The sequence below is a fragment of the Orussus abietinus genome, unplaced genomic scaffold (assembly GCF_000612105.2).
Source record: "Orussus abietinus isolate OABI.00-Male unplaced genomic scaffold, Oabi_2.0 scaffold21, whole genome shotgun sequence".
Classification (NCBI taxonomy): domain Eukaryota; kingdom Metazoa; phylum Arthropoda; class Insecta; order Hymenoptera; family Orussidae; genus Orussus; species Orussus abietinus.
This window is the reverse complement of record NW_019396018.1, coordinates 1,599,392-1,619,351: the sequence shown is the minus strand read 5'-3', so window position 1 is coordinate 1,619,351 and position 19,960 is coordinate 1,599,392. Positions and strand designations below refer to the sequence as shown.

The 19,960-nt window shown below is 46.8% G+C and overlaps 1 protein-coding gene across 24 annotated transcripts in view; it reads right to left on the bottom strand.

Moving 5' to 3' along the window:
• Positions 1-19,960, bottom strand: part of LOC105697563 (disks large 1 tumor suppressor protein) — a 487,904-nt gene that overhangs the window by 58,688 nt on the left and 409,256 nt on the right. For 17 of the 24 annotated variants that reach the window (XM_012420943.2, XM_012420948.2, XM_012420945.2 and 14 more), the window contains 4 exons: positions 13,669-13,944; positions 10,341-10,553; positions 7,303-7,456; positions 4,908-5,037 (listed from right to left, as the gene is read on the bottom strand). In XM_012420943.2, the coding sequence (XP_012276366.1) occupies positions 4,908-5,037; positions 7,303-7,456; positions 10,341-10,553; positions 13,669-13,944 (773 nt within the window). Of the gene's footprint in view, positions 1-4,907; positions 5,038-7,302; positions 7,457-10,340; positions 10,554-13,668; positions 13,945-17,029; positions 18,872-18,938; positions 19,059-19,960 lie in introns of those variants that run through there. The other 7 variants (XM_012420966.1, XM_012420965.1, XM_012420967.1 and 4 more) reach the window with 7 other exon arrangements.

Sequence of the window (19,960 nt, the reverse complement as noted above, 5' to 3'; positions counted from 1 at the left end):
TTTTCATTAAATCGCCGCTTTAATTAAAAAGGCTCGTGCGCGGGGCATAACGCGATGATTCCGCTCCAAGGAGACGAGACTCGGACGAAATTGGAGGGTCCATAAGCGCGGAAATTGCGCACTCGAATCGCAGAAAAACTGGCCGGTGCCTTCGATTTTTTTCCTTTATTTTCCCAACTTACGGTAATTATTTCGTCCGCGCTTCTCCGCACTGACGCGCACACGCGATGCAGGATATTACAAGGTACGATGCCCACCCGTAATGGAATCGCCTTCGGATCCGATTACTTCGTTAAATTTGATTTTAAATCGACACGGAATTAATTAATGCGTCCGTCACCCGAGTGGCAATTTTTACCGTGTATAAGCATCGTGAACGTACATTGTGATATTAAGTTTAACATATATAAAATACTACCCTTTTATAAATGTAATAATGCAATGTTCAATTTCAACTCGGGCGACGTGGATTACATACATTTCAATTAAATCGTCTACCTAAAACGACCCTTCAAGTATCCTAATTGATGAATCTGTGTGGGCCCATCATGTCACAATTAATTTAGAATCTTCCGTTTAATCCCGATTAATCAAATCAAATCGAACGGAGTCCGATTGTTCGTTCGCCTGTCAGGGATTATGGCCGTATTTGCGAAGTCATTGCGCCGAATTGCGGCTCGCAATTTTTCGGGCAAAACGGCACCCTCGGTGCATATATGCGCACCATTATGCGGGGTATTTCGACGGGGCTCGTTTAAACTTTTTTCAACCGCACTTCTGATTGGAAACTTTATACCGTGGGAGGGGAGGGATGAATTTCCCGAGTATTCGCACATTCGTCCGACAGTGAGGGGCCAAAGCACGGAGGCGCAAGCGAACGGGTGGAGGCGAGCTTTGTGCGCAGGGATGGCAAACAGAGGGACACGGTGGGAAAAAAAAAAAAAGAGAGAGAACTATAGGCGCGCTTGATCGCATTAACGAAAAAACCGTGGCGCACCCCTTGCGTGCAAGGAAATAAAAAAAAATCCGAGCCAATGCCCGAAAGAGCACCCTCGGTTCCATTATTGGCCGTCTATAGGTTGGCAGGCGCGCTCAAAAATGCACTATCCAGGTCCCACGCTGCAAAGCCCAAATGCAACTGACTAATTTTATTTGCCCGAAAAAATATCGGAATGCCGCAGTGGAAGGCACAAATTGTTTATAACGTGGGGAATTTCATACTGAGCACTCGTTTTATTAAACGACAATTCAATGAAATGCCTTAATGGCCAAAACCGAAAGCATTGCCGGGGAAATTGGGAATGCGAACTATTATCTGATCCGTATCCAGATAAAACGGTAATAATATATACGGGATTAAAATTAATATCGTAATCATATAACATTTCTTGAAACTTTCATTCGAGCATGATGCACCAATCGCGCACCATTTTATTCACACATTTTATATGCACACGCTATTAATTCAGTAAATAAGTACATTAATTTTCCTGTATAATATCGCAAAGTTACAACGTGATGTTATAAAATTATAAATTTAGTTAGAAATTTAGAGTAAACGTGCACATATTAATTGACTTTTGAACTATCAAATTTATAACGTGAATGGAAATTTGTGTACCAATAGTGCACGAAGTTCGTGAATAATTTTAACAGCGTGATTTTCTGACTTAAGGAAAAGATATGACTTTATTGGTTGAGTCTGGGCTTATCGGAATTGACTATACTTGTACTTGAGACGGTCTGCCGACTATCGTCTCCAGGGATCCGACCGGATCGGATCAAATCGTCCGAGTGTAGCAGGTTCAAGCTCATCCAAGTTCCGAAACTGAAGCAAGCCCGACATGTCATTGTTCGGTCAGAAAGGAGCCGAGCCACCACCGGGAGTACACACCCCGGGTATGCCGAGTGAATAAATAAACCTCTACCCCTCGGCATAGGCGAAACTTCCCTGCTTCCAGGCCCGATGAAATATTCCGCCCGCGGTAATATTTAACGTCCACTCCCCCCGTAACAGTCGAGCAGTAGTCAAAAGTGCAATTAGTCCCCTCTTCGGCTCCCCCTGGTTAGGGGCGTCCATTTTTCTCGGCCCCTCTCTCTACCCTTGCCGCCGTCTTCTCCCCATCCTCGGATCAGAAGTTTTCCGCACGCGGAAGATTCGGACTTCGCCAGCCCGCGGGGATTCCGCTTTGCCTACCGGCCGGAGTTATGGCCCCCCCAAGTCAGGCGAATCCAGGGAAAAAAAAAAGTTTCACTCCCCCTTTTATCTTGCCACCCTCGTAAATTAACCGGCACCGTTATAACCGGCTGCCGGTAATTTACCTTTCCCTCGCGATTTAAGGGAAATTAGGGTAATTATTTGGCGCTTAGTTGCGAACGACAAGTTCCGACTGCGACTTAACGCGGTTCGGTCGGAATCGACTTTGCAAAAAGTAACGTCGGGGAATGTATAACGTCGCTTCGCTGGGAGCTGATTATTCGGAAACTTCCCACTTCTTCTTATTCCCAGACGGTACTCTAACCTGCGATCCGCAAGGTCCCAGATCGCTCCACTGATCGCTTTAACCTTTAATTTTGGCTAAAAGAATCTTTCTCGACACCTACCCGCCGAGCGTTGCTTTCGAATTACAGTAAAAAATAAAAGAAATAAAAATCGAAAGAGCAAAAGTGTCCGTCTAGATTAAGAAAGAAGTTAAATTCAAACAATTTGAAAAACTGACAAAATGTCGTCTCTTTGAAATGTAGCCCGCTAAATTTTTTTCTTCGACAAACCAATCCTGTAATTCCTAAATTTGAAATGAGGGCGGAATTTGGATTAACTTCCCATGGAAGTAGTGTTTTTAATTGAGCACGAAGTCGTCGACGAGAAAAGCGCGAAGAGTCGCGGACGGGCGTCGAGGCCGAAGGAAGAAACCGATTTCGAGCCAGTTCCAGGGTTCGTACGAGTTCGGAATATCGGAATCCGCGCGTGTTCGAGGGGGGTCCTTAACTATGCAAACGTCCGAGCGCGGCCGAACGAGAGGTCGGTGCCGGAGAGAGAAGAGGATCCTATCGGTCCGACGGGTCAATAGTGGAGGGACAGTCGGACAGGAGTAGGTAAGCATCCTCCCCCGGACTGGTAGATATAACCGGGGCCGGGGCGATCCCCTTTGCAGGCAAACCGATTCGATAAACCAACCCTTAATCCATCGGCAATTAGCTCGCACGCTGGCCACCACAATCCCGGCGGCCATCCTTTCTCGGCCTCTTCCCTCCGCGCCTTATCGGGGCGCATGCTGGCCTCCCGCTCCCACGCTCGACCACCCGACTCATCGGACTGTGACTGTATAATTAACTAGACTTCCGACAGAGAGTGAGAAATCCAGCGTGCGCGTCGGGAGAGGGAGTCCGAAATCGTCAGCCGACCGTTCAAATCGTATAAGGAACGATCGAGGACAATTGTAGCGCGGTAGAGTTGTAACATATGTACTATAGAACATTGCGTTGTGGAGGTGTCAATGGTAAACTGAGGTCGATGTGCAATATTCCCGAGTGAAATTGATAATATTTCGATGCAGCGTTCAAGCTTCCGGTCGCACTTTACAAAAGGTACATGGTACCTTGTACCATTCCCTACATGCTGTCATGTTAATTTTATTTAAATGACTTCTTGTCTTGGAAATCATTACCTGAAAATGTAAATTGTACCGTACGGGTAATAAGACCCGACATCCTGCAACATGGCGCAAATGAAGATCTTTTTCAAAAAGGACAAGACTTCTATTTCTGAGGCGTATTAGGGAAATAATATTTTATTCATTTTCATATAGTAATGTATATTGTAAGTCAAATATTTATGTTAATAGCTGCCAACATCGTTCACATGCGTGTGCACATGTACGCGGATACAGTGGATTGTGACGGGTCGGGTCTTAGAGAGTTAAAGATTATTTAGAATTTCTTACATAAAGAGTGAAGGATTTGTTAATCGATTATAATCCTATGAACTCGGTAGTTAACTATAAATTGTGACTATATCACTTTGTGATGAATTAAATTTATTTAAACACTCCTCGTTTTTTTAAGTGTGCGGTACCTTCTAGGTAGGAATATCGCGGAATAATTTAAACGTGGTTTAAATATTTATTGGAAAACAGATGTAAGGTATGTCGTTTCTCGGAAGATACTGCAAGTACATTATCGAGGATAATTACATGAATGTTCAGCAGGCATGGCGTTTGGCAAAGGGGCGCAAGGTGGTGCTACCGAGGACGATATCAGCAAACTCGGTGGTTATCAGCCTGGGAACTCGGTTGTCATTAAGCGTTACCGAGGCTCTTTCCCTTGCGGAGTGGGAAGAGGTTACTTTTAACGCATGATCAAGATAGGGGGATCCCTAATGATTATACTCTAGGGGTGATAAGCGGATAATAACGCGCAGAAATGCGCCCAGCTAATTAAGGGCGCGTGTAGTTCCCCAAATTTGCATGGTTATGGCCCTATAAATCACTTCAATATGTAATTACACCTATTCCATATAATTCGGCAAAACGCGAAAACTCTTTCTACTGGCGGGTCAAATTGTTAACCAGTGATATCAATATCTGTCTTTCGTATCAAAGATGCCCTTTGAAAACTCCTTTCCGTAATAACAATCTACACTGCATACCAGCTGGAAGCATGCAAAAACTAACATTTAAATCCTTATGTCTCGCTACTGTTGATGATAAATCCATTTGATACCGAAGATAGACTAAGGATTTCGTAATACTTCGTCAGATCCGCTTGCGCTTCTTTTTCGCTATTACTCGCTTAATTGGCCGATAATCGCAGGAAAAGAGAATCTAATCGAAGGCCTTCGAGTCCTACGATGGAGTGTGCGGTGCTATAATTGGCAAAAAAAAAATAGAAAAACATCGAAGACTTACCGAGTAACGTCCTCCTGGGAGACGGCGCGAGGCGTCGCGGCGCCGTGTAGAGCGAGCGAGGACGCGTGGCGCGACTCTTGCGAGTACACTAGCGAGTTCTCCAGTGCTGAAACCGAACCATTTTGTTTTCCTGTTAATGAAAATCAAGAAAAAGGAATTAAAAGGGCATCGCAGACTTCTGTGGCGAAAAAGAAATTAAATTCACGAGAACTAAACGATTTTCAATCAATCAACCTTCGGTACATTGCATCACGCGTAACCATTGTCTTCCGATCGTTTCATCTTAATGCCGCAAAAACGAGATCCAACCCTGTTAAAAATATCTCTGAAATATAGTACTTATACACGTAGTTAATGTTTTTTCAAGATATGGTATTTAAAAATTGCTTATACACCTGTGTCAGGGATTTGTACGAATTCTCACGTAGAAATGACGTTCTTCGAAATACAGCATTTGTCCGTTTTCCATTTCGAAAGTCAGTTTTATTCCTGGTTTCGGTACACGCTCGAAACAAAGTGTTCGATACATTTCTAACTGTGCAGATCAATGCGTTGATCACATTTCTCGATTTAACATACTCTCTGGCAGGAAAGGAACTACTGCCATTACGAATACAAGTCTCGCCAGGGAAATGTTGACCATTTATCCGCAATTACCACACGCGTGTTTGGCTGATTAAAAATGCACGATTTTTCGGCAAGCATCCTACGCAAACATTCCTCGAATCAGGTCATACGTTGGTTGCGCGGCCAGACCAAATTTCAGTTGGTTTAAGCTAAATTAGATGCCCGAGCCCTCCCAATGGTGCACGTAACCATAACATTTTGCATTTCTCCGAGCACAGAAATGCACGCTTCCGCTGGGCGGTTTATGTAGCCAACCTTTGCGGAGATTTTCGCGCCTGGGATGCCAGTTTACGGCCGCTGCTTTATAACGGCAATGAATAAATTATATATCGAGCCCTGGCACGGAGGAATGCGCTCTTCGAGCTGACAGTGAAAAGAGGCTGCCCGGATAAAAAATTCATTCTCTTCCGACTCCACGAGGCCACGGACCACGAACTGTGTACCTTTCGTGTCGGTCGCTTTTCCCCTTTTTTTTCTTTTTTTTTTCAATATAGGTATACGGATGCGAACAATTCCTTGAACTCAGGACTCGAAGCCGTATGTAACTCGGGAAACGAAATGGATATTTCAGCAGTTCTATTTGTGCGCGGAGATTTTTTCCACGCTGCACCTGGTTCCGAAGAATTTCAAAGGATCTCCTCGTCTTGTCTATTTAAGAAGACATCTTATCGTCATTCTTCGGAAAACTGGTATACTTATGTTGAATACCAGAATAGAAACTGAACGTCATGCTCGAAGCGATTTGCAATGTCAGAAAGACGTTTTAAAAATATTAAAGATAATTTCAGGGCGTTATGTAAATGTGCATATTTTTTACTGTTACTAATGCAAAATCACGTTAATTTTCTGTATGAAATGCTTTGCCAATGAATCCCCCGGAGGCGTTTAAATCCGATTTTCCTGGCCACTTATTTTGGTCAGCGTTCTTTTTTGTATATATAGACATTTTTTTTTCTCGTTTTAATGGCTCATTATTATCCTATTGTTACGATCCTTTGAGAGCTGTTATCAAATCGCGAATAATGCCTGCATGAATGGTACTCGGGGCAAAAACGAACAATTGGGATTTTTCCTTCGTAATTCCTATCCCGACACGCTCGGCTCTATTAGAAAGCCGATGGCAACGAAGGGTGGCTCGGCGAGGAAAAGGAGGAAAAAGGATGAAAAATCAGAAGAGGCGGCTCAGCCGAAAAAAGTCAGCGCAAAGTGTATTCGCAGAACGGCGAAGTCAATTACCCTCTTTTCCGCGTCAGTTGCACATGGAAAGCTTTAATGGAATTTCCAGGATTTTAACTGGCAATGCAGATGTACGTGATATTTCACCGAGTATCCGTTTTTCCGGTCGCAGGCATTCCCTGACCAATCGTGAAATCGTTACCGCGTTATCCTTTTTAAACGAGTTTGTTCTTTGTCGCAGAATAGAATACAATCCACGCTCTCACCCCACGAGATATCCATTTCTCCTTATTACAAAATAGAATATAAATTTCTTTGACGTCAAAGGAAAATCCGGATGCAAACTAACCCGCTGCGGAGAGAAGATTCGCAATCTCGTTATCAAAGGGTTGACTTAATTCCCCTCACTAATTACATTTGCAAATTTCAGAGTAAATCAATCTTTTATAGCCTTTGCAACGTCCACGGCTACGTCGAGATTTCGATCACCGGCCAGTAAGGGTATGCAATTGAAATCGTTTTGGCGCCATTAAGATTCAATTTAAAGAAGTATCTATTAAAAGTTAATTAGGTAAATCTGTCAAATGCTTACGTGGTTGTGGCGAAAGCGAGAGATCGGAGGCTGGCGGGGGTGGTGGGAGCGTTCCCTCGGGTTTGGCCACCAAAAGAACCACCCTGTCTTGGGTCGCCTTCAGGGTCGCCACCGCTTCCTCGTGCGTCACATTTTCCAAATTTTTGTCGCCCTGCTGAAAGAAAGGGTGCCATGCAGTGAACGCATAAAAGTACGAGGCAAGAAAAATCATTAGCCAGTATGCACTTTAAAGCAGCGTTTCTAAAACTTTTTGCTGTACGATTCAACATGTTGTGTTTGAAATAATAAAATAAAATAACAGTTACATATACATTACACTTACATCTAATATCATTTCGCTGATTTCACGCTTCGGTGAAAGGTAGCAACTATTATTTTTTGAACCCATTAAAAATGTAGCTCGATCCAATATTAGATCACGACCAATAGGTTGAGAAACGGTGCTCTAAACCAGTACATGCAACTCTATTTTAAACTTGATCTAATAACGCCTTACAACGAAACGCAATTTAACCAGATGGAGGAAAATTTCCCTTAACACCAGTTCGTCCAGTTGGCAAATTGCATGAAATCGGCGAAATAATGAGCCGAAGCGTTTCGCTCTGGAACGCCGGTAATTTCGGCATCGTTTTCCCCCTTTCGGTTCCCGACGTTTGTTTCTCCCCAATTGCACCGACTGCATCGAGATCTCGTGCATCTAAGGAATCGCTTTACTCGGTCAGTGTCTGCACTTGATCTGCAGTGCCGACCGGGTGGAAGGGGTGCATCCGTGGAGCTCTGAGCGGCTCTGTGCAGATCTGTATAGATCCGTGGAGATCCAAGCACATCCCTGCACATCCCTGCACCCTCGCGTACATCCATGCACCTCTCCGATGCACTTGTGCGTACTCGGGTACACGCGGGTGCGAGTTGCGGCCGTTCCGCGGCGGAACGGGGGCGCGGCGGTCCGTGAGACGAGGAAATCGATTACGAGAGGATTCCGGTAATTGATTTCCCTCGTTCAATTTCCTCGTCGAGCGTCATCCCTTTCCCTCTCGACCTCTCTCGAGCTCCCCCGGCGAGGGAAGGATCCGAAAGGAGGACCTCTGGAGGGCGAAAGACAACTCGCTGCAATTATCACAGTTTCGCCCTCTCGATGGCTCGTCCAACTACGGCAATTATTCCCGCATGCTCCGGCGGCAGGTTTAATTGAAACTCCGCTCGGAACGATTCCTCCTTCTTGGCCCTTTCTTTCTTTTTCTTCTCCCTTCTTCCTTTCATCCCCTTCCACCAATTGCCTTTTGCCAAACAGAGCGGAAGATTCCTTCGGCGTGGTTTGTTTAGCGGAGCTACCCCGACAGGTTCCATTTTGCTTCACTTTTCATTTTTGCCACATCCCGAACATGTGAAATCGATATTGCCCGTTTTTCTCTTTCGTTCTTTTTAAGTAACGAGGAGACTCTTTTCAACTACGCGCGAAGCAATGACCCTTTTTCTATGCATTAAACATCCGTGGTGGAAATGTAACCTCTAAGTTATTACGCCTTCGGTACTAGGTTGAGCATGAGAGCATTAATTATGAACAACGATTTTAATGTCAGTTTGGTCAAGCCAGTTGCACGCCCGCTGATTGACATCTTATAAAACATACTTTTTCCCGGTAGCAGACATTTTTTAAAGTGTCGAATTCGGAGAATGTGTCTCATGAGTATTCGGAGGTAGAATGACTTCATTGAAGCGATCGATTACTGGAAACTATATCTCCAAGCTCAATGTGTTCTTATCCTCGCGTCGACGTCATTTCGCAAGTCCTCCTAAGAAGTATTATGTCCTGAGACCCATTCAAGACCGAGTCAGAATGTGAAAAATGTTCGAGCAAGAGTTTCCTCGTTCCTCGAGATCAATCTTCACATGTGCTTTGAACACCTATTGACTGCACCCAGATTTATAACTCACATTACGTTTGAATCGAGACTTCAAGGACTTGATAGTCCCATTAGATAGACTCAAGTAAACCACTGTCGAAGCTGAGAATTTTAACAATTTTTGTATGCGAAAGAAAAGTGTCCACATTTCACGTTCGTGCCTGGCACATTAATGCACGCATTTGAATTTGGGAGATTTGTATTAAAATTCAATACTCTACTTTTGTATGAGATGTAAGTAAAATATTGACTAACAGTCCAATCGCTTACACCGTGAAAATTAATAAATTTGATAGTCTGAATCTTCCGATATTGATTTCCAGGATATCAGACTTTTTACCATGGATAAAAGTCATACGATGCACCGGCAAAACGGGGGTGCTCCATTTCCGTAAAGATAAAAGAGAAATCTTTTCCTGGTTCCCGAGAAAGATTCTGGGTCAGATGGGTCCAGCTGGTCCTAACAGCCCCATACTTTGCGCCCCATTGATCCCTAAGCTCCTCGGGGATGGTCACGGTGAAACGTAATGGGGTGCACGGTCCGAAAATATGTCAGCATAAAAAATAATAAAGGTCCTATCGGGCATTCGTCACGTTTCACGAAATAAATAGATGCACATAAAGATATGCAACGCAAAATTTTCCCCTAAACGACAGTTACCGAATCCAAAATTCGGTACACACTTGTCTCGTTTGCATTTCATTTTTCTTTTTTCCTGTTGCTCGTTTTAGTCTACATTTCTATTCGAAAGTGTTCGAAATATCGAGACATTTTTAACAGTGCGTTAGATTACAGAAGTACATCCGCACGAGAAGACCCCTCGGAAAGAATTACCCGATGAAAAATCGGGCCCCCCTACTTATGAAATCACACCGCGACCCGAGACTCCTGGAGAAGTTCATCATGCGAAAGCCTCGCTTTCGAAGAGTCGGCGACGAGGCGGAAAATCTGGAAGACCAGGAGAAACCGCTGGCAAGGATTACCCGTCTTGGTGGAGTAGCTATGAATTTTTAACGGGGACATATCCCGCCTAGTACGGGCCATTCAATTACGCGACAGCTTGTTCTCTTCGCGTTCTTCGGGTCGAGAGAAGCAACAGGGTGCAGAGGGGGCTAAAAAAGGCCGTTACTCACCAATGTGTTTCTAACGGCGACCAATTTGTCCCCGACGACCAGGCGTCCGTCAACCTGAGCCGCACCTCCTTCCATGATCTTCGTGACGTAAATCCCATTGTCACCGGGTATGTGCTGGTTTCCGATGCCCCCAGCGATGCTGAAGCCAAGTCCCTTGTTGCCCTTGATTAGTTCGATCTCTATCAGCTGCGTGTGCCGCCGACGTCGCACACACTGTAAAATGATCATTCCCCGGTCAACATAATACCGGAAGTCGCTAATGCGACAGGATGTTGCGTGAGATTAACGTCTACCGGAACGTGAATTTATGAGCCGGCAGACTTTTATGTACCGATTAAACTGATTCGTAATTTGTAACGAAAATAAATTTCCGCCACGAGAAACCCCCGAATTTCAATATTTATGCCGTCTTAACAAAATTTCGACACTGGGACCTCCTGATAGGCCTATCGGGATCCCAGGGGAGCAATCTAAAAACTAACATCTCTGAAATCTGTGAAGGTTATTTCTGAAATGCGTGAAGTTATCTTTGATGGTAACCACTGTTAAAGAACGTAAATTAGGATTCGGGTAACGGAAACTTCAGGAATTAGAAAAGGGCTTTTCCGGAGAAAGGTCTTGGGGGGGTAGTAATTTCTATTGAGCACCCTGCTTAGACGAACATTTCCCGCGAAAGAACAGCATATTCAGAATGGTTTCATCATAGATTTCATGGATGGATATCAGATGACGTACCATTGCGAATCATTGCGAACCAAAAAAGTTGGGTCGCGCAGCAAAATGATTGAGAAATGCCAATCTGGAGAACATATATACAAGAGACGTTCAGCAGAGAGAATAAAACTGCAGACTTTTCATAGGTCTTTAAAGCGTTAAAAACGTCCGAAAGGTGAAGGTTTGATTAATATATTTTGACCCAGTTTCAATCGTATAAAGCCGTTACAATTGATTTCAGAAACAAAAACGTAAAAATTCACTTTTCACCCCCGGTCCGCCCGCCAAACATTTTTTTTTTGTAAACACCATACGGTCCGTTTCCCGGTTTACTTTTTATCGGAACCGCGATACCATCTGCGTCAAGTTCCGCATCCCCACATTTCCGGTAACTATCCGCCCCGGTGGCTACAAAACCCCGTCCTTGAAACGACGGTCGTCCTCATTTGGCCGTCCGCCATGTCGACGCGACGGTGCCGACGCCCCGCCGTCCGGAAGACCGCCTTAAGCCTAATGACAGTCCTGGCAAAGCAAACGTCGGCACGGCCGGCTATTTCCCTGCGGCCGGGATCCCTTTGATAGACCAGGCCGGGAAATTATCAGGCCGGGGGAAATAATAAGGGCGAGGGGAAGAAAACCGGAGCCCGTCGCGTCTGAGGGTCCGGGGAAAATAAAAGCGGGATCCGCCGAGTCTAGTGTCGCCTCCTTCGCTTAAGGACACCGACATCCTCATTTCCTGGGTGATCCCGATGGAGTATCTGGGCCGGCGCTTCGTTTTCCCACTTCAAAGACTCGAGTTTCAATGAAATTGGTTCCCCCGAGTGCGGCCGTGCTTCGTAAATCTCCGCCGACGCGGCGTCGTAACGTTAAACTCTCCCCGACCTGGGGCAAGGATGAATTCGCCTAATTAAATGCCCGTCCAATAGCTGATCTAGGATGGTGCCCCGCTCTACCGCGATTTATCGAATGATTTCTTCTCGACCGGATCCTTATTTCCGTCTTTCCTCCTTTACTTCCCAGTCTTGAGAAAAATTTCCTCGAACCAGCTGGGATGCATTAATCGTACTCCTTGGTCCCCTGCAAGCAGGGCTGTGTTTATACAGTCACCGTGGTTGGCGGGACCGACGCTGAATTTATTATCGGCTTTCTCCCTTGTACCTTGTTCCTGATCCGTGAAAGCATGAATACGTGTTTATACGCCAGTCCTGTCCGTGTTGGCTGATCCAACTTTCGTACATCCCGGTTTTTCAGTTTTCCGGTTTTCAACCAGCGTTTTTTCCCGGCTCGGGAGATTTACGCCCCGGTACATTTTCCCGTTCATGGCGCACCGCAGGAATAATCGTTCACGGGAAATTATTAATCGTGCGCGTTGGAGATGATGATTGAAATCAATAAAGACTACCGATTTCCTTGGGATTTTATTCGATCGCCTATCTGGATCCGATTGATCATTTTTTTCTCCACAATACCGGCGTTCGTGTAAATATCTCTTAATGCACTTTCTTGCATCGGCGCGTGCATGTCCATGATGATAATAGTCGTGCTGCATTGACATTACATCTGGAATAATACTAGTCGATCGCTAAAGAGAGGTCTGTATACTCTCGCTTCATGTACAACACGTTAAAATACCATGGGATATAAATTGCATTTGTTTAACGTTTTAGAAATTGTCAACAGAAATTCTTTCCTCAGAAGTCCGACGAATCTCCAGATATTATTTACTATATAAGTCAAGACGTCAAGTAAATTTCTTAGTGTCTTTCGTGTCATACAACGGTGCATCAGCGATTACAATGCACGTACCTATAAGAACTCGACATCGTACCTAATTCTCCCATACATGTACTCAGTAACTGTCAAAGTGACATCCGCTTCGACAAAGTCCAGGATGCGCTTCGCCTACTCCGCGAGTCGTCTTCGGCATCAAAGGGCGCGTTAATTTATCAGAGCCGATATCAGTCCAGCGGGGTCGCGGGTGCACAAAAGGCGCGTCTTGGGAATGGATGGCCAGGGAGAAGGAAGGAGATGGGTGCCCCGCAGCATCGGGGGACATTATCGGAGGCCGAAGAAAGGGAGGATAAGAAGAAGACCCCTTCTGTATCGAAGTCGGGCATTGTTAGCTCGCGGTTATCTCCGGCGTGTCTCGCGACAATAATTGGACGCTTCTGGGGAGTTCTCCCCGTCGAGTCGCGGTCCGCTATCGCCATTGTCCGGACCGCCGATCGGAAGTCTCGAGCTAGGTCTCCCCAGTTTTCGCCGTTTCCGCCATTTCCGCCATTTCCAGCTATTTCAGCCCCAGGCCGGGGCGGAAAACCCGGACGCGCCCGATTAGCCCCTTTGATGCGCTCCGCTTTTCCGCGGTCGCTCTCGACTCGACCCCTCGTTAATGAACGCCGCGTTGATGATGATAAAAAAATAGGGCCGGCAATTTTTTTTTCCTTTTTTTTTTCATACCCCCGGAGACAAACTTTGCGGTTCCCGACAGTGGGTGATGTGGATTTTTCGGATTTGCTCGAGGACCTTGGAAAGGAGCCCCGGGGGTGGTTTAACGCGACGTCGAGGTGTCGACGGTGGGTGTAATCCAGGGGGTGTAATCGGAATAAGCTCTCACCAGTTTGACGGTGTTTCCGGCGCGTTTGAGCGCGTCCACCGCAGTCGCGTGCGGGACGTCGACGACGGAGGCGTCGTTGACTTGCAGGATCGTGTCGTTGACGCGCAAACGTCCGTCAGCGGACGCCGCACCGCCGGGGATGAGCTTGGTGATGTAGATGGCGGTGTCATTGCCGAAATGGGGGTTGTCCGTGCCACCGGCGATGCTGAACCCGAGACCCGCGCCCCCTCTCTCGAGAACGATCTCCTCGTACTCCCAGTCGTCGTCTCCGTTTACCTGTTAACATTAGAGACCGAAAAATTAGTTAAATGTCAGAAAATGTAATCGTCATTTTCTGATTAAACCGAACCCAGTACGCGATTAGAGTTCCTGCAATCGCCTTGTAAATATCTAGTCAGACTCGATATAAGACCCGTAGAGGGTTAAATTGATATGCCAATTATGAAATACTTAATTTAACTGTGACGTGTATAGTTATTTATATGCACGATTTTTCTTTGCCTTTTTCTCGCGACACTGCGAAGGGTGTACAATTTTTCTGGAGGAACAAATGCCGAGATAATTTCACCAATTCACTGGTAGAAGGGCAATCGGCTCGTTACACCTCGGCGAAAGGTCATTTGCGGTGCAGTGACCTGCGGTCCTATTCCGTTTGTGCATTCGAGAGAATGGTGGTTTGGCCGTTTGACCACAGGGAGACTGGATACCGAAACGTAATCTAATTAATCTAAGAGGCTTAATCGAATTAATCCAATCGGTTTAAATGTCACTTTTTCCGCAAATTCAATTGAAACCAAGTCAACATTCGTGTTTCCTTATCTGGTCCTAACGTACTCACGGAATTATCTCCGAGGCGTAATACAAGATGTACGCGGTAATAAAAATATTGAATTGAAACTTTTCGTGTCACGGTGGTGCGAATTTCCGTATCAAGAAATCGGTTCGTAACAAAAAGTGCAACTTTTTTTACTTAACCTTTTTACCATTAATTGCTAATTGTATTCATCTGTGCCTTTCGCGTTGGTGCTGGTATATTATTCTCTCAGTTAATCATTGATATTTAAAGTGAAATAGAAATACAAAAAAGAAAATCCACTTCGAACGCGCGTAGCAGAGGCGCATCCGTTTTTCCTTCTATTTTCAGTCGGGGGTGGAAAAACCCGAAGGCAAAAATTCAGCGAAATTCAGTACCCTATCCATGATCCAAGCCACCCCTTAACCGACCCTCGACCATCCCTCAGCCGCCTCTCGTAAATCCCGGCACTTGGAGTAAAAGGCCGGCCATCCGATGCCGTCGTTCCCTCGCGGAATCCTCGCGTTTCCCGCGCGGAATCCCCGCGTTTCCCGCGTTTCCCGCCCCCGAGACTGCGATCTCGAGGGATTTCTCAAGTTTGACCCTTAGCCGGTCCCGCGTCGTGAAAACTCCGGATATATCGTCCTTCCACTCCCCGACGAAGGTGTCGTCGTCTTCGGTGACGACGTCTGCCGGCGTCGGGGTCTCCGAGGGGATTAAATCCGCTCGCCGGTCAACCGGGATCCAAATAAACCACGACGCGGCGCAATGTCGCCGTTGGGGCGGTAATCTCCTCGCGTCGAGTTTCCATTATTGGATCTCCGACTTGCCGACGGAGACGGGGACGTAAACGCTATCGGTGGGTTCGCACGACGGAAGCGTCAGAGGATCAAGGGCGAGCAGAGTCTTCCGGAGACGCGATTACGCGAAAGGGTGTTTCTTCCACAAAGAATTACTTATTACATTTTATACATCTTGTTATTGAGGTTATTATGTCAAATGATTATTCCTTCCTCTATACAGAATAACCCTTTCATATCGCCTTAAGGGGCCGAAAGGGGTCGGGGGTTGCCGCGTGGCGGTGTGAATTTATTATATACAGTTAATCCAGCGGTCGCACATAAGCCCCGCGTAAATTCGCTGCGTCGTAAATGCGTAATTGAATTCGGACGCATCTCAAAGGTCGACCCCGGCGTATCGCGTCCGATTTGATTAACAACCCCTGGCGGCGCTTCCGGACGGGGGTTGTCTCCCCACGCCCACCCCCGCGCAGCATCCCCCGTGCTTCCTTTTGCTCCCCATCGACTCGCTAGATATCCCGTCGTTAGGACTTCGGATTAATTTTCCAGCCGGGGTGAGCCTGATTTTCGGAAAGTGTCACCTCGGATCCACTCCTTGGCGGCTGTGAGTCGGGGGCCGAGGGGTGGACAAGGTCGACGTCACTTAATTATGCGCGGAGGCGCATCAAAAAGCCTTTAAATAAGGTTACCCCTTGGCACTGTGAAACCCAACTAAGAGTAAAGCCGGCCAGTGAAGTTACGTCAGTTGAAATTTAAGTTGCACTTCGTTCAAGGAGCGTGTCATTGAGTGCGATCAAAGCTAATGCGATTGCTGACCAGCCCGTCGCGTACTTTTGGACCACTTGTCGCGCCTAAGGGTTGTGCATTCTGAGAAATTCATAAATTCAATCAAGACGCCCAGGCAAACGAGTTCCCACTTGATAGAGTACACAAATTAATCGTATGAAGCCGGGGCACTGGTTCTGCAACGATTTAGGCGAATGCCAATAAAAGACCCCATTCGATCCATGCTGATGCCATAATCGAAATTGTCCTCACGCTCGGATAAGTAAATCCGTTCGGGCTTCGAAGGGCCTGAATTTCCACGCAAGCTCCTGAAAGTCTCTCGCATCTCCTGAAGTACGTTGTAAACATTGCCGACACGTACTTCCGGAGGTTTCGGAAGGTCTTTATCGATCCCGGAACATCCTCTATACCGCGTCGCGAAACTTCACCACGAAAGGGCCCAAAGCCATCGAAAGGGAGGAACGACGAGGAAGACGTTCGTATCGGGCAAAGAAATCGTCGGGGCACTCGAGGAAACGCCTGGAGGTTTCGGCGACGCGGACGGAACTGGCAGCATTGAGGGACTCGAGACGAAGATGCTTTCTAGTGATAAAAAATGAAAGATACGTACAATAAGTATGTATACATTGCTCGCCAAGAAACGGTAAATACTGAAAATCAAGCCTGTACGAATCGGAAACGACCGTATATTGTTCAGGGCATAATGTCCAAAGGTAGCGATTCAATTTTGATTTAAATAATACTTGTAATTGCCGAGATATGGTCGTAGTCTCCTTTCATTATGCTGGAGTAAGTGCATGCGTGGTTACCAGATATTCCGTGTCCGTTACGTTCGTAAAAATAGTTCTCAAGATTTCGATCCACGTGGCCGTGGCTAACTGTCGGGAGCTGCGGGCATTTCGTATGTACAGTGCAAGAAACAAGGTCGTCGACATGTTTTCCTTTCTCCGGTATATTTACAAAATTACAAGATTTCAATTACCATCTTCTGAGAGGTATCGCACACAACGTGGTGCTTCATCTTCGGGGGTCGCGGCGGAATTGGCATGGTCTTGGTCACCGACATGGCGTTGGAAACGTCATTAAATCGCGCACTCTTCGTTTATCGTCTATCGGTTCTTCAGCTCCCCAAAATAATACTTTTCATGCTTAGTCCTCCACTTCGAGATTCAGGTTTGTTCCCGAATAAGACCTCAATCAACGGGATGTCCTCGTTATCGAGGGATTATCTCGTCGGTCCGTCAGCAGGCCGCCGACTGCGCGTAAAGCGCATCCAAGATGGCGGCTCGCACCTACGCACGTGTGCGGCAAGTGTGGCCGCAACGCCTTCGAGCGGAAGCGGAGCACCGAATTTCACGTGAGCGATAACACGTTGGGTGAGATATCGCTTCCTCGTGGAACCGGTTAACGTCGGCGCGAGTGGTTGGTTAGACCCAACTTCGTTATCACTGGAGACCGGCGTCTTCGAAGCGGCACTATCAACGATACGCGCGCCTCGCGGCCTAGTAAATCTTCCCGGCCCTGATTAGCCTGGAAGTCGTTCAACGCCACTTTCCGAATAGTCGGGAAAATTGAGTAACACCATCGCTGGAGAAATCGGGGTACTTTAATGGAGGTACCTTGAAGTCCCGCGACTACCGCGAAATAGGAAGTACCATAAGTATCCTTCGTGGGCTGTTCATGAAGGATTTTCCGAAGCTGATTTGACAAGACTTCACGAACTCAATATTGCGCCGATGAAAGACACGAAGTTGTATAGTTTCGAAATTAGTTAACATAAACTGTTAATTAGAGTAGTCGGCTAAGATTTATTGCACCAGACCGGTCACTCGTGAACGCGGTACGAGTCGCTTGGTTGGTTTTTCTAGAGCGGATAAAACCGGGTAATTAGAATGCAAGAGAAATCGTTATGGGTCAATGTCGCGCATAGTATCGGAACGACATAGTTTTTCATGTTCTTAAAGGACGAAGAGAGTAAAATTTATGGTTTTGCCCCGAGAGTGGGAACTTTTGGATGACCACGCACAGAGAGCTTGCGTTTTCGAACGGGCGTCGAGACGTGGAGTGCAGTTCGCGGGCGTAGATAAATATAGGCGCGAGTTCCCAGGAAATGAGTTAAAAATTTATTCTCCAGTATGTCCTCTCTTCCGTCTCTCTTCGGACGTGGAAACTGCACGGAGTCGAGTCACGCAGACGGAGTCGCGAGCTGCGTCACCGTCGTTATAATAGAACACCTCGAGCGGCTTCCACTCCGCTAAGAAAATAAATGTCGCTTCTCCCCCGATCGGTCCAAAAGCCTTTACCGAGAACTCTCCAATTCGACTACGAATCACGCTACACACGTCCTCGGTCAAATTGAAACGCGACTCCTCTCTCCAGGAATTTTCCATCCCACCAAGCCGACACGTAAATCCCGCCAATGAAACGCGCTCATAACCGCAGCCAAACAAGGTCGACATCAATTTTTCCTCGGGTGGAAATAAATCAATTCCTTCCTCTGCCCAGCCCACGGTGGATAACCACGACCCACACGAGCGCGGTGGATTTTCCTCCTCGAAAAACACCCCGCGCGCTTTTCCCCGACTGTCACCGGAAAAGCACTTTTCTCGTGACAAAGTGCGCCAGGTACCGTCGGCAACGTTCTTACGCTCAACGTTCGTCCGGGGCCGAAGATCGTGCAACGTTAATCGAAGCTGCGGATACCGCGATGGGAGGTATCGCGAAGATTTTTCGTTCAAACCACTTCCTCGAGCGCACTCCGATCGCGACGCTTCGCGGCGAACTGTCAGCGTGCAGGAGCTCGGTCGACTTTCCTGTTGACAGCGCTCCCGCGCGCAGACTACTCGCTCGCCTCGCTCGCCGACTCGTCGTAATAATAGGCCGGCCTCTACCTATTTCCTCGCGACTCGGAGGCAGATGTCGCTTATCGGGCTAGAATCGCGGGCACTTCGGGCTCGGGGCGGCGACTTCGCGCCTCGCGAGGGAGCGAGGGTCCGCACCGAGGGACCGACTTCCGCCGACTAATCGGCCCGGCGATTTTCCGAGGGGCTCGGCCGAGAGTTTCCCGGCTCGCGGCCGGCGTGGCCGAGGAACCAGGACCGCGGCTAAATCCGTCGGCTGAAAAGCGAGACCGAACGGACGGATATAACGCGGCAGTGGCCGCGGATAGCGCGAATTTCAGGGTACGCGCCCTTGGGAACGGGAGCGCGATTATTATTGGAGCGTCCGAAGCCTTTCGCTATTTTCGCCCGGCTCGAGCTTGCCGAGCTTAAGGCGAAGTGAAACCCCCCCTCAAATCAGTCGATTCGAATGCAACACTTCCTTTTTTTAAGGGTATTGGATAGAACTTCGACATATTGGACCGAAACTTTGACACATGACTCGTGAGCACATAGGATTTATCCTGACAGGTTCAAAATTTCCATTTCTTTTCTTTTTAATTCATTAACTTAGCCCAGACCAGAACCAAAATGGCGTCGAGCTCTCATATTTCGTTCGATATCCAATTATTGAAGGCTCTAATGTGAGAAACGAAAGTGTCAGGACAATTGTACGTGACGAGTTAACTCGTGCCGGAACGACTAGCGTTGTCAAATTGCCGGCCAACAATGCGTTAACGCTTGAAATGGTGTGGAAATCGGCTTTAAATCGCAAGTAGAAATCGGTGGAAATCACCGAATACTGTCACAATTTTAAGGGCGTACGTCACTTGTTACCAAATCGCATTGTTGTTTATCGTATGAAATCAAAAGCAATCAAAGAAGGAAATCGTTTTCACTGAATTCCACGTTAATAGCTTCTCGGAAATGACATCGATCTAGAGGAAACGTCACGTTATTCTAGATGGCAGCTTCGAGCGTACTTCTATCTCGAGTACCGTAAGTCTGAAGCAGTTTCAATTTTTCCTGCACTT